General features: G+C 32.3%; 1 protein-coding gene across 1 annotated transcript in view; it reads right to left on the reverse strand.

Moving 5' to 3' along the window:
* LOC143064827 (uncharacterized) overlaps positions 1-13,891 on the reverse strand; it is an 87,922-nt gene that overhangs the window by 66,462 nt on the left and 7,569 nt on the right. Inside the window, exons 2-3 of the mRNA XM_076237960.1 lie at positions 7,220-7,328; positions 1,973-2,098 (exon numbers count right to left, since the gene is read on the reverse strand). Of these exons, the coding sequence (XP_076094075.1) occupies positions 1,973-2,098; positions 7,220-7,328 (235 nt within the window). The remainder of the gene's footprint in view (positions 1-1,972; positions 2,099-7,219; positions 7,329-13,891) is intronic.

Genomic DNA, 13,891 nt, shown 5'->3' on the forward strand with positions numbered 1-13,891 from the left:
TCTGTCACCACCTAACTGTTTTAGTTCTGCTAGTAATAAATTCTGCCAAGTACCATCTGAATTTGATAAAAATCTCTTTACCCAAGATAATTTAAGATATGTGCAGAAAGACTGCAAATGTACCATATTTAATCCTCCCTGTGAAAAATCTGCAATAAGAGTACTACGCTTTACTCTATCAGTCTTACCATTCCAAATGAAATTAAAAAACATAGCACTCAGCTCATTTAATTGTGAGTGAGGTAAATTTGGCAGGGCAGTCAACAAATGAATCAGTCTTGGCAATGCCAGAGTCTTAATTACAGTAATTTTACCTAGTACAATGTAATGTTAATTTTCTATGTTGCCAGCTTTTTAGTATAGCTGAAACCTCTTTGATCTTTTTTCTAAAATTAATATCAAGAATACTTTTTAAATCAAGCGAAAAATCTATTCCTAAAAGTCTAAAGTTTGTGTGTGACCACATAAGATTGTAATTAGGACACAATATTTGATCAGAATATTTTTTGTTACCAATCCAAACAGCTCTTGTCTTTGATTTGTTCATTTTCAATCCAGATAACATATAAAAAGAATCAAAACAATTGAGGCTTTCTTGTAGTGATGTCTCACTACCATCTAAAGTTAGAAAAGTATCATCTGCATACTGACTTAAAAGTGTTTGTTTTTCATTAATGAAGATACCGTGAATTTTAGGGTTTGACTTAAGTTTCAACGATAATAACTCTACACCAATAACAAACAAATAAGGGGAGAGTGGGTCATCTTGTCTGCAACCTCTCTCAAGATTGAAAAAATTTGACAAATTGCCATTGTTGATTACACAACTTTTAGCACTTTTGTAGAGAGTCTTGAACCATCTGCACATCGAAGGACCAAAATTAAAACTTTTTAATGCTTTTTGTAAAAATACCCAGTCAACAGAGTCAAATGCCTTTTCAAAATCAACTAATAAAAGTAAGGCGCTCATGTTGTGATATTCAAGATAATGCATCAAATCATACAATAATCTAGTATTCTCCCCAATGAATCTCCCCTTGATAAATCCCTTTTGAGTGTCACTAATAACAAACGGTAATAACGAGTCTTGCTTTCCTATGTATCTCATTATCAGCTTCTTTTATAGTATATACCCATCTAGTGGATACATATGACTGACAATAGTCTTCAACTTCTTGATAAACATGATGTTTCTTCCAATTTTCAAGTTCAGCTTTACGAGCATCACAAAAGTCAATCTCATTGAATAATGCTTCTTCTGATTCTTCGTCATCCTCTGTATCCTGATCTGTGTCAGACTTAACAACTTGCAATTCATCAACTGCCAGTTGGACATGTACACCTTACAGTCCTTCCATACACCGAATATACTAGACCTATTGCTTATAGGATCTGAGATATTGACTTGACCACCAAAACTTAACCTTGCTCACTGATCCGTGAAATGAGGTCAAGGTCAAGTGAATACTGTCTGATGGGCATGAGGACCTTGCAAGGTACGCACATACCAAATATAGTTATCTTATTACTTATAATAAGAGAGAATTTAACATTACAAAAAATCTTAACTTTTTTTTCAAGTAGTCACTGAACCATGAAAATGAGGTCAAGGACATTGGACATGTGACTGAGGGAAACTTCGTAACATGAGGCATCCATATACAAAGTATGAAGCATCCAAGTCTTCCACCTTCTAAAATATAAAGCTTTTAAGAAGTTAGCTAACACCACCACCACCGGATCACTATCCCTATGTCGAGCTTTCCGCGACAAAAGTCACAGGCTCGACAAAAATCAAAATTATAATTTTTTTGGGAAATTTTATTTTATTTTAATATTCCTTCTAAACATATTTTCATTTACTGGAATAGAGGAAGATGTTGGTTTCACAATATGTCTTTTTAGTTTAATGATTCCAATATTATTTAAAGCTTTGCTGTAAAATCAATGATTCAGCTTATATCACACTTACTAAGATCTTTCATTTGTTTTCTTGACAGCTGCATAATGTCTCCAAGTTTGTTCCAGTAGTCATTACTGTTCAATTCAGCAGCCCATTTCAAAAAGACAATGTTAGGTACATCTTCCAACAAAGTTTCTGGAAAATTGAAGTTATAGGTATAATCTATTAAGTTAAACAAAAAAGTTTTATCACTAAATTAATGTATTTAATATCTGAATAATTATTTCAAAATTCACATTCATAATTTTAAATTATTTATAAATTGAAAAGTGGCTTAGGCAAGAAGTTTCTTCTCTGTTTGTAAGACCCAATGGTTTTATTTTTAGCTCTGAGATGGTGACCTGGCCAGAAGGGCCAAGTGAGCTTTTCTCATCACTTGGTGTCTGTCATAGTCGTCATTAACTTTTACAAAAATCTTCTTCTCTAAAACTACTGTACCAAATTTAACCACACTTGACCACAATCATCATTGGGGTATCTAGTTTAAACCAGGTGCTCCGCAGGGCACAGCTTAATACGACCGCAGTGGTCGAACCCTGAACAGTTGGGGCAAATTTGGTCACAATATTCAAGTTTGATACTGTCTGAATTTGGATTGTGATCAAATTTTTGACATAATATAGGTTTTTGCCACAATATAAATATGGTCAAAGATCTAACAAATCTATTGCACAATACTGTGCAATTGAAGATTTCTTCTTTCATACATGTGATTCTTCCGGCGGGAGTCAAAATCTCTCACTTTTCAGACCCTTTTCCGTCCCTCCCTTTAAAATTTGAAATCTTCCACTTTTTGAAAATGTCAACCTAGTAAAATTTTCAGTACATATTTTTGTTTACAAAATCGATAGGGACAGAGAAAAAGTCAGAGAAACTCGAAATTGATATGGGAAAAGTCCGAGAACAACAGAAGTTTCCTGTTGTGTCAAAGGAAAATGAGGTCGTAAAATAGGTAAAAATCAGCCTGAGGTGTTTAGGATTAAACTGTATATACAACAATAAATTAAAGATAATAGGCAATTACCTGGTGATCAACTAGCTAGTTTAAGACACAAGCCTGATTGATTAAAAGTGAAATACTGACGAAGGATTAAATTGACCAATTGTACAAGTTGTATAAACCTGGGAACAGTATATCTAAATGGTGCATATCCAGTACCAAGGGTGAAGACCATGCTTACTACACTTCATGCAAAGCTGACTATGGTGGCCCTAATGACTTGACCAATCTATTAATGGAGACAGCTACCAACCAGCAAGCCTACAACCTTATCAATTAAACACTTTCTGTTACAAGCATGTTCAATAGTGGTACCAAAGTTGACAATGTAGCTTAATCAGAGATACTTTTTGCCAACTATGTATGATGGCTGATCACTTTATCTTGAATTATACATAATGAATAAATATTTGAAAACCCCTTATCTTTTATTTTTATCAAGTAAAAATGGATATGCAGGTGTTTAAAGGTATGGAATTATTGTTCTTTTAACAAAAAAAGGAAGATATGCAGTTTAAACACACAAAAAAACATTGCGTACGTCGATAAAAAGGTCAATAAAAAATCTCCAGTTATGAGACCCAAACTCCAGCTGAAAATTTCCAAATCTCCAGTTGTGGCTTGACAACTCTGTCACATGTATGTTCTTTAAACTTTTGAAAACAAGCAGTGTAAGGGAGGTAATCAAGTAATCAAACATATATATATATAACAGTATTCTTTAAATTTTAATTGCATTACCACCCTTACACTGCTTTTAAATTGTCTACATTTTCCTTTAACTAGAAAAACCCTTGTTTTCCCCCTTTTTTTGCCCCTAATTGCTAACTGATTTAAGCCATAACCCCCATCACCATCCCTTTGAAGTATGGAAACTTGCGGTATAATTTCAGGGAGATTTATACACTTAAACACAAGTTATTGACTGAAAACTACAAAAATGCTTATTTGGGCCCCTTTTTGGCCCCTCACTTATTGAAACCCCCTCCCACCTTGGAGCAAGAACGCCAAAACTCAATTCCAGCCTTTACTTTGTAGTAAGTAACCTTGTAGCATAATTTCAGAGAAATCCATTCACTTAAACCCAAGTTATTGCCTGTAATCTAGAAAAATGCTTCTTTTTTACCCTTTTTTGGCCCCTTATTCCTAAATGTTCAGGGATATAAACCCCAAACTACATCAAAGCCTTCCCTTCATTATATGGAACCTTGTGGTACAATGTCAGAGAGATCCATACAATTATACATAAGTTATTGTCCCTTAAACTAAAAAAATGCTTGTTTTTGGCCCCTTTTTGGCCCTTAATTCCTAGACTGTTTGCCCCATAACCCTTAAAATAAATCTCAACCTTCTACTTTATGATATGACAATTGTGGTACAATATCAGAGCAATTGAAATACTTATACACAACTTATTGTCCTGAAACTAGATAAATACTTGTTTTGGGCCCCTTTGTGCCCCTAATTTCTAAAACATTGGGACCATAATCCCCAAAATCAATCCCAACCTTCCTTTTGTGGTTACAAACATTGTTTTAAAATTCTATTGATTTCTATTAACTTATACTAAAGTTATTATTCGGAAACCATCCGTCTTCGGACGACATGATCAAAAATGTCAATTGACCCATTCAATAAGGAGTTATTGCCCTTTATAGTCAATTTTTAACAATTTTCATAAATTTTGTTAATTTTCATAAATTGTTATAAAATATTTTAACTACTAGGCCAAGTTCATTATAAATAGAGATAATTGTAAGCAGCAAGAATGTTCAGTAAAGTAAGATCTACAAACACATCATCATCACCAAAACACAATTTTGTCATGAATCCATCTGTGTCCTTTGTTTAATATGCACAAAGACCAAGGTGAGCGACACAGGCTCTTTAGAGCCTCTAGTTTTTTCAAGCACAATACAAAGATTTCATACCTCCAATTCCCCAGTTTTAAAATGCTGTAACTTTCTTTATAATGCTTGAAAATCTATAAAAGTGGTGTTTATGGATAGCTAATTGATTAAACTTTCAATAAAATGCAATGTTAGTATTATTCAACAACTATGTAATCAACTATAATGTTAACTGTGTCTACAAAATTTTACAAGAAATTTCAATTTTCTTTTTGAAATTAGCTTCTTCATTGATACCCAGATAGGGTTGATTTTATTATATGTTGTTTCTAGAGCCATTGTCAACAAAAGGGTGTCTCAGATTTTGGATAGAATGAATAGATAAAATTTTACAACTCATCAAACATTTTAAGTTAGAGAACCGAAACAAAATATCATACAAGGTTTATAAAGGGACAAAACTGAAGAACATTTATCCAAGTGCTAGTAAGCACCAATGGGTAAAGATTGTTTTAATTTTTTCAGTGAACATTGCAATGTATAAAGCATTGGTTGTAGTTGATATAATTGTTTAATTGATTTTTAAAATTGGAGTTATCTTCCTTTGTCTATAATTGTAGTTAGTTAAAATTATTTTTTAAAGTTGAAGTTAACTTCCTTTGTCCATAATTGTAGTCGATTCAACTACAATTATGGACAAAGGAAGATTACTCCAATTTTAAAAATCAATTTTAACAATTATACCATTGACATATTTAGAACAGATATTAGATTCCTTTTTTTTCTGTTTGTAAAGGAGCATAACTCTAAAACAGTTGAAGTGACACCACCAAAATTCAAAATTGATCTGTATTTTGTGGTAATAAGCATTGTGTATAAGTTTAATAACATTTGGTTGAGGCAAACTAAAGTAAAAGAATGGAAACAAAAAAATCAGCTTTTTTTTATCTATAAAGGTGCATAACTCAACAACGGTAAATGTGATGCCATCAAAATTCAAACTTGATCTTTGTTTTTTGGTAATAAGCATTTAGTATAAGTTTCATAGCATTAGGTTTATGCAAACTTAAGTAAGAAAACAGAAACTAAACATTTAGTAATTTTTCCATTAATAAAGGGGCATAACTCTAGAACGGTTCTAGTGACGCTACCAAAAATCAAACTTGATCTGTTTTTTGTGATAATAAGCATTGTATATGAGTTTCATAACATTTGGTTGAGGCAAACTTAAGATAGAGAATGGAAACCAATTTTGGGATGTACGGACCGACAGACATACATACAGACAGACGTACATACAGACAGACAAGGGTAAAACTTAATGCCCCCTCCGCTACGGTGGGGGCATAAAAATCATTTCTCCATTGGTAGTTTTGCACAATGTTATATCATATATATATTTCAAATTTAAAGTCCTTTGATAAGAATCAGGTTTTGATCACCTCATCAAAGAGCTTGATTGTGATAATAAGGAGAACTGTTTGTACATAAAAAAGGATAACAAGGATTATCAAAAATATATTAAAAGTAAATCTGCAATGACCACACAAACTCTAACTCTTCCAAAGGAAAAGAAGAATGTATCCCTGCTCAAAGTTTGCTATTTTGCAAGTTAAAAAGGGGCATTACTCTAGAACAGTAAGTGACATACTCCCCAAATTCAAACTCTAGTCTGCAAATTTTGGTTTACAGCATTGTGTATGAGTTTCATAGAATTTGGATGAAGCAAATTTAAGTAATAAGAGTACTAGTGCAGAAACGAAAATGGAACTGATGCATAGACGAACTGAAAGACTGATGGGTGGACAGAGAGTCAATGGAAACACTTAATGCCCCCTTTGCCTATGATAGGGGCACACAATGTGACTGTTATTTTCTTTGATACCAATTTACTCTCCTAAAAATGATTCATAATTTGTTAAGCAAAATCTGAAAAAAATAATTTGGATCAAAATACAAAATAAAAGGTGTACAATGTCATTATTTGGTTATGTTTTGAGGAAGATTCAATAATTTCTGATGTTAATTAGTTAAGTAAATGTTTTCTGCCAAAACATGCCAAAATCATTTTGATAAAGAAATGAAATAGGAGTTGCAAGGTATGTTACATATATAAGTAAGATTCTTTGAAAGTTTCATAAAATCCAGTGGCAGTCTATGGATTCAGGAGCACTGGATAAGACAATGTGGGACTGAATGAAGAGTAAACAAACAAAATTACAATTGCATGAAAAAATCAAGAATAGACTGATGAAATAACAAAAAAATTACCGATCATTATATACATATACCCTGCTTTAGAAAGTAGAGGATATACTAGAACATCATTGTCATTTTTCACATCAAATCTTAAACTTATTCACATTCAATCTAGTTTTCCAAAAGTAAATAGCAAATTATTATTACCTTCAGTGAATTTCACCTGTCTAACTTCTGTAGTTATGTGAACAGACTGAACAGTAAAACCACCACTACTGTATGTATCTCTAGATTCTTGTTCTCTTGTAATGATGGCCTGCAAAAAATCAGAAATTGATCAATGAATAAACAGTAAGCACATCATTTTAATCAGCACTAAGTTTGTGGTAAAAATATGAATATCCTCTTGCTGGTTTAAAAGGGCTGCACTATATTTTACAGCATCAGAATCTAACAACTTTATCTATTAATCCAGCACACTAAAAATACATGTTATTGGCAAAGGATTAGAAGTAATGAATTCCTCATTTCCTTTAACTTTAAGAATGTTGTTGCATAATAAAATAATTACATTAGATGTATGGTTCATTATAATATTTTATTCTGATTGGCTAACTGCACATCATTTGTTATTCCGTAAGCAGTTGCATTGCTCAATACAACTTTTTATTCATGATAACACGTGCTCCAACAATAAAGTGCACAGGTGAATTAAATAATAAAATATATAAAATTCGTGTTTTCATGATCATAGCTAAAAAATGTAATTATAAGTATTGAATGCTTCTTTTTGTAACTTTATAGGGCTGTAAAAGCGTTGACCGTGCGTACATTTTGAGAATGAAGCGCTTCATACAAAATGTACTTCGGTCAATTCTTAAATATATGTTGCAGGTTTATACTGGATAAAGGGTTTTGGGAGAAGTAGATAAAAATGTTTTGTGTGACAAAGGCCATGTCATACCAAGTAAAACCTCAAAAACCATTTGGATGAAGAAATGTTATAGGAAGGTACTAATGAACCACCATCACTTTATATTGTTTCCTTCCAAAAACAGGGAGGTTAAGACACTAAAACATATGTTAGATATGTTGAACCCTGAACGGTTGGGGCAAGTATGGACACAACATACATAATCAAAAATCTAAGTACATGTTTAGATTCAGCATATCAAAAAAGACCAAGAATTCAATTTTTGTTAAAATCAAACTTAGTTTAATTTTGGACCCTTTGGACTTTAATGTAGACCAATTTGAAAACGGGACCAAAAATTAAGAATCTACATACACAGTTAGATTTGGCATATCAAAGAACCCCAATTATTCAATTTTTGATGAAATCAAACAAAGTTTAATTTTGGACCCCGATTTGGACCAACTTGAAAACTGGGCCAATAATCAACCAGATGCTACGCAGGGCGCAGCTTTATACGACCGCAGAGGTTGAACCCTGAACGGTTGGGGCAAGTATGGACACAACATTCAAGCTGGATTCAGCTCTAAATTTGGATTGTGATTAAATAGTTGACACAGCATAGGTTTCGGACACAGAATGAATGTGGTCTAATAAACTTAAAATATTTTGTTTGCCTTTGAGCAATTCACTATGCTGTTGAATATTAATCCTCTCAAAAAAATGCTTGAAGAAATTTTCTTTTTATTTATGAAATCTGAAATGAGAATAAACAGCTGCGCCATGAGCGCATGATACGCCCAAAGTCTTGTGTGGAAGTTTTATGCAATAATCCTAAATAGTTTCTGAGAAAGTTTTAAGCAATAACCATATATTGTTTTTGAGACACGGCGGGACATGTGAAACCCCCAACCCTGTTTTTTTTTTACAAAAAACTAAATATCACTAAAATAAAATTTTTAATCAAAACCAAAAAGTATACAGATCTTTAGATTAATATAACAAAGAAGTGTGTAAAGTTTTAAGCAATAATCATAAATTATTTTTAAGATACGGCACGACATGTAAAACCAGATGCTCCGCAGGGCGCAGCTTTATACAACCGCAGAGGTTGAACCCTGAACGGTTGGGGCAAGTATGGACACAACATTCAAGCTGGATTCAGCTCTAAATTTGGATTGTGATTAAATAGTTGACACAGCATAGGTTTCTGACACAGAAAGAATGTGGTCTAATGAACTTAAAATATTTTTTTTGCCTTTGAGCAATTCACTATGCTGTTGAATATTAATCCTCTCAAAAAAATGTTTGAAGAAATTTTCTTTTTATTTATGAAATCTGAGATGAGAAAAATTTAACCCCCCACCCCCATTTGTTTTCACATCCCCCTTTCCCTTTTTCCAAAATTGATCTCAATTCAAATTTCTAATGGAGTTTGCAACAATAACTTCTCATTTAAATACATCATAAAATATTAAAATGTAAAAATAAAGTGCTTGTTATCACTGAATGGTAAAGATTGTTTTAATTTATCAGTTGGTAGAAAAAGTGAATATACATTGTATATTGTATAAAACAATGATTTAAGTTGATTCAACTACTATTCTGGACAAAGAAAGATAACTCCAATTGAAATATTAATTATATATCTGTATTGTATAAAACAAAGATTTAAGTTGATTCAACTACTATTCTGGACAAAGAAAGATAACTCCAATTGAAATTGCAATTAGATATTTCTTGCTATTGCGCAATACTGAGTAATTGAAAATATTTGCTATTGCACAATACTGTGCAATTAAAGATTTCTTGCTATTGTGCAATACTGTGCAATTGAAAATTTCTTGCTATTGCACAATACTGTGCAATTGAAAATTTCTTGCTATTGGTGAATACTGTGCAATTGAAAATTTCTTGCTATTGCACAAAACTTAATATAATAATTTTGGATCCTGATTTGAACAAACTTGAAAACTGGGCCCATAATCAACCAGGTGCTCCGCAGGGCGCAGCTTTATACGACCGCAGAGGTCGAACCCTGAACAGTTGGGGCAAGTATGGACAAAACATTCAAGCATGATACAGCTCTGAATTTGGATTGTGATCAAATTTTTGACATTACATGGTTTTTTTTTACACAAAACAAATGCCAAGATTTTACAAATCAATTAAAGATTTCTTCTTCAAACTTTTTAAATCTAAAATTAAATAGTTGACACAGCATAGGTTTCTGACACAGAATGAATGTGGTCTAATGAACTTAAAAGGTTTTTTTTGCCTTTGAGCAAATCACTATGCTGTTGAATATTAATCCTCTCAAAAAAATGTTTGAAGAAATTTTCTTTTTATTTATGAAATCTGAAATGAGAAAAATTTAACCCCCCCCTCTTTTTTTTCACATCCCCGTTTCCCTTTTTCAAAACTGATATCAATTCAAATTTCTAATGGAGTTTGCAACAATAACTACTCATTTAAATACATCATAAAATATTAAGATGTAAAAAAACTGCTTGTTATCACTGAATGGTAAAGATTATTTAAATTTATCAGTTGGTAGTAAAAAGTGTATATACATTGTATATTGTATATAACAAAGATTTAAGTTGATTCTGGACAAAGAAAGATAACTCCAATTAAAAAAAATTCTTGCTATTGCACAAATAGGATATTTCTTGCTTACTATTCTGGACAAAGAAAGATAACTCTAATTAAAAAAAAATTTGCTATTTCACAATATTGTGCAATTAGATATTTCTTGCCATTGCACAATACTGTGCAATTGAAAAGACTTGCTATTGCACAATACTTAATATAATAATTTTAGATCCTGATTTGGACCAACTTGAAAACTGGGCCCATAATCAAAAATCTAAGTACATGTTTAGATTCAGCATATCAAAGAGGCCCAAGAATTCAATTTTTGTTAAAATCAAACTTAGTTTAATTTTGGACCCTTTGGACTTTAATGTAGAATTTGAAATTTGAAAACAGGACCAAAAATGAAGAATCTACATACACAGTTAGATTTGGCATATCAAAGAACCCCAAGGATTCAATTTTTGATGAAATCAAACAAAGTTTAATTTTGGACCCTTTGGACCTTAATGTAGACCAATTTGAAAACTGGACCAAAAAAACTTCAATAATCAAGAATCTAAGTACATTTTTAGATTCAACATATCAAAGAACCCAACCGATTCATTTTTTGTCAAAATCAAACTAAGTTTAATTTTGGACCCTTTGGACCTTTTAATGTAGACCAATTTGAAAACGGGACCAAAAGTTGAGAATCTACATATACAGTTAGATTCGGCATATCAAAGAACCCCAATTATTCAATTTTGATGAAATCAAACAAAGTTTAATTTTGGACCCTTTGGGCCCCTTTTTCCTAAACTGTTGGGACCAAAACTCCCAAAATCAATACCAACCTTCCTTTTATGGTCATAAGCCTTGTGTTTAAATTTCATAGATTTGTATTTACTTATACTAACATTATAGTGCGAAAACCAAGAAAAATGCTTATTTGGGTCCCTTTTTGGCCCCTAATTCCTAATCTGTTGGGTCCTAAACTCCCAAAATAAATACCAACCTTCCTTTTGTGGTCATAAACATTGTGTTTAAATTTCATAGATTTCCATTTACTTAACCTAAGGTTATTGTGCAAAAACCAAGAAAAATGCTTATTTGGGCCCTTTATTGGCCCCTTATTCCTAAACTATTGAAACCAAAACTCCCAAAATCAATCCCAATCTTTCTTTTGTGGTCATAAACCTTGTGTCAAAATTTCATAGATTTCTATTAACTTAAACTAAAGTTATGGTGCGAAAACCAAGAAAATGCTTATTTGGGCCCTTTTTGGCCCCTTATTCCTAAAATGTTGGGACCAAAACTCCCAAAATCAATACCAACCTTCCTTTTATGGTCATAAACCTTGTGTTAAAATTTCATAGATTTCTATTCACTTTTACTAAAGTTAGAGTGCGAAAACTAAAAGTATTCGGACGCCGGACGACGACGACGACGACGACGACGACGACGACGCAGACGCCAACGTGATAGCAATATACGACGAAAATTTTTTCAAAATTTGCGGTCGTATAAAAATCTAAGTACATCTTTAGATTCAGCATATCAAAAAAGCCCAAGAATTCAATTTTTGTTAAAATCAAACTTAGTTTAATTTTGGACCCTTTGGACTTTAATGTAGACCAATTTGATAAAGGGACCAAAAATTAAGAATCTACATACACAGTTAGATTTGGCATATCAAAGAACCCCAATTATTCAATTTTTGATGAAAACAAAGTTCAATTTTGGACCCTTTGGGCCCCTTATTCCTAAACTGTTAGGACCAAAACTCTCAAAATCAAACCCAACCTTCCTTTTGTGGTCATAAACCTTGTGTCAAAATTTCATAGATTTCTATTTACTTACACTAAAGTTATGGTGCGTAAACCAAGAATAATGTTTATTTGGACCCCTTTTTGGCCCCTAATTCCTAAACTATTGGGACCTCAACTCCAAAAATCAATCCCAACCTTCCTTCTGTGGTCATAAACCTTGTGCTTCAATTTCATTGATTTCTATTTACGTATACTCAAGTTATTGTGCCAAAACCGAGAATATTGCTTATTTGGGCCCTTTTTTGGCCCCGAATTCCTAAACTGTTGAAACAAAAACTCCCAAAATCAATCTCAACCTTCCTTTTGTGGTCATAAACCTTGTGTCAAAATTTCATAGATTTCTATTTACTTTAACTAAAGTTATAGTGCGAAAACCAAGAAAATGCTTATTTGGGCCCTTTTTGGCCCCTAGTTCCTAAAATGTTGGGACCAAAACTCCCAAAATAAATCCCAACCTTCCTTTTGTGGTCATAAACCTTGTGTTTAAATTTCATAGATTTCTATTCACTTTTACTAAAGTTCCAGTGCGAAAACTAAAAGTATTGGAAGACGACGACGACCACGCAGACGACAACGTCAACGTCATACCAATATACGACCAAAATTTTTTCAATTTTTGCGGTCGTATAAAAATTGTTAATCACTAATTCCTGTGCATATTCACATAGCATTACCATACTGACCAATCATTAACACCTGCATATTAACCTTAAAATTACGACACTGTCCAATCATTAACACCTGCATATTTTACCTAAGAGTTATAACACTGTCAAATCATTAACATCTGCATATTAACCTTAGAATTATAACACTGTCCAATCATTAACACCTACATATTTTACCTAAAAATTCCAACACTGACCAATCATTAACACCTGCATATTTTACCTAAGGATTATAACACTATCAAATCATTAACACCTGCATATTAACCTTAGAATTATAACACTGAACAATCATTAACATCTGCATATTTTACCTAAGAATTCCAACACCGTCCAATCATTAACACCTGCATATTAACCTTAAAATTATAACACTGTCCAATCATTAACACCTGCATTTTTTTACCTAAGAATTATAACACTGTCCAATCATTAACAACTGCATATTAACCTTAAAATTATAACACTGTCCAATCACTAACACCTGCATATTAATTAATCTTAGAATTATAAAACTGACCAATTATTTATGTAATACCTGCATATTTACCTTAGAATTACAACACTGACCAATCATTAACACATGCATATTTAACAGTAGAATTAGAACATTGACCAATCATTAACACCTGTATATTTAACCGTAGAATTAGAACCTTGACCAATCCCTGATACCTGCATATTAACAATAGGACTCCATGTACTAAACTGACAAATCATAAATACCTGCATATTTACTAAAAAATTTAGCACTTCGGAAGCTGTCAAAATATTTTTTTTTTCAAATTTGCTCCAGAAACCAGGCAAAGTAAAATGCTGATTTTTAAGTTTGCCTTAAATATATATAGTACTCAGAAAAGGATGAACAGTCATGGATTAAATCAGTATACTT

Source organism: Mytilus galloprovincialis, chromosome 2 (genome assembly GCF_965363235.1).
Source record: "Mytilus galloprovincialis chromosome 2, xbMytGall1.hap1.1, whole genome shotgun sequence".
Taxonomy (NCBI): domain Eukaryota; kingdom Metazoa; phylum Mollusca; class Bivalvia; order Mytilida; family Mytilidae; genus Mytilus; species Mytilus galloprovincialis.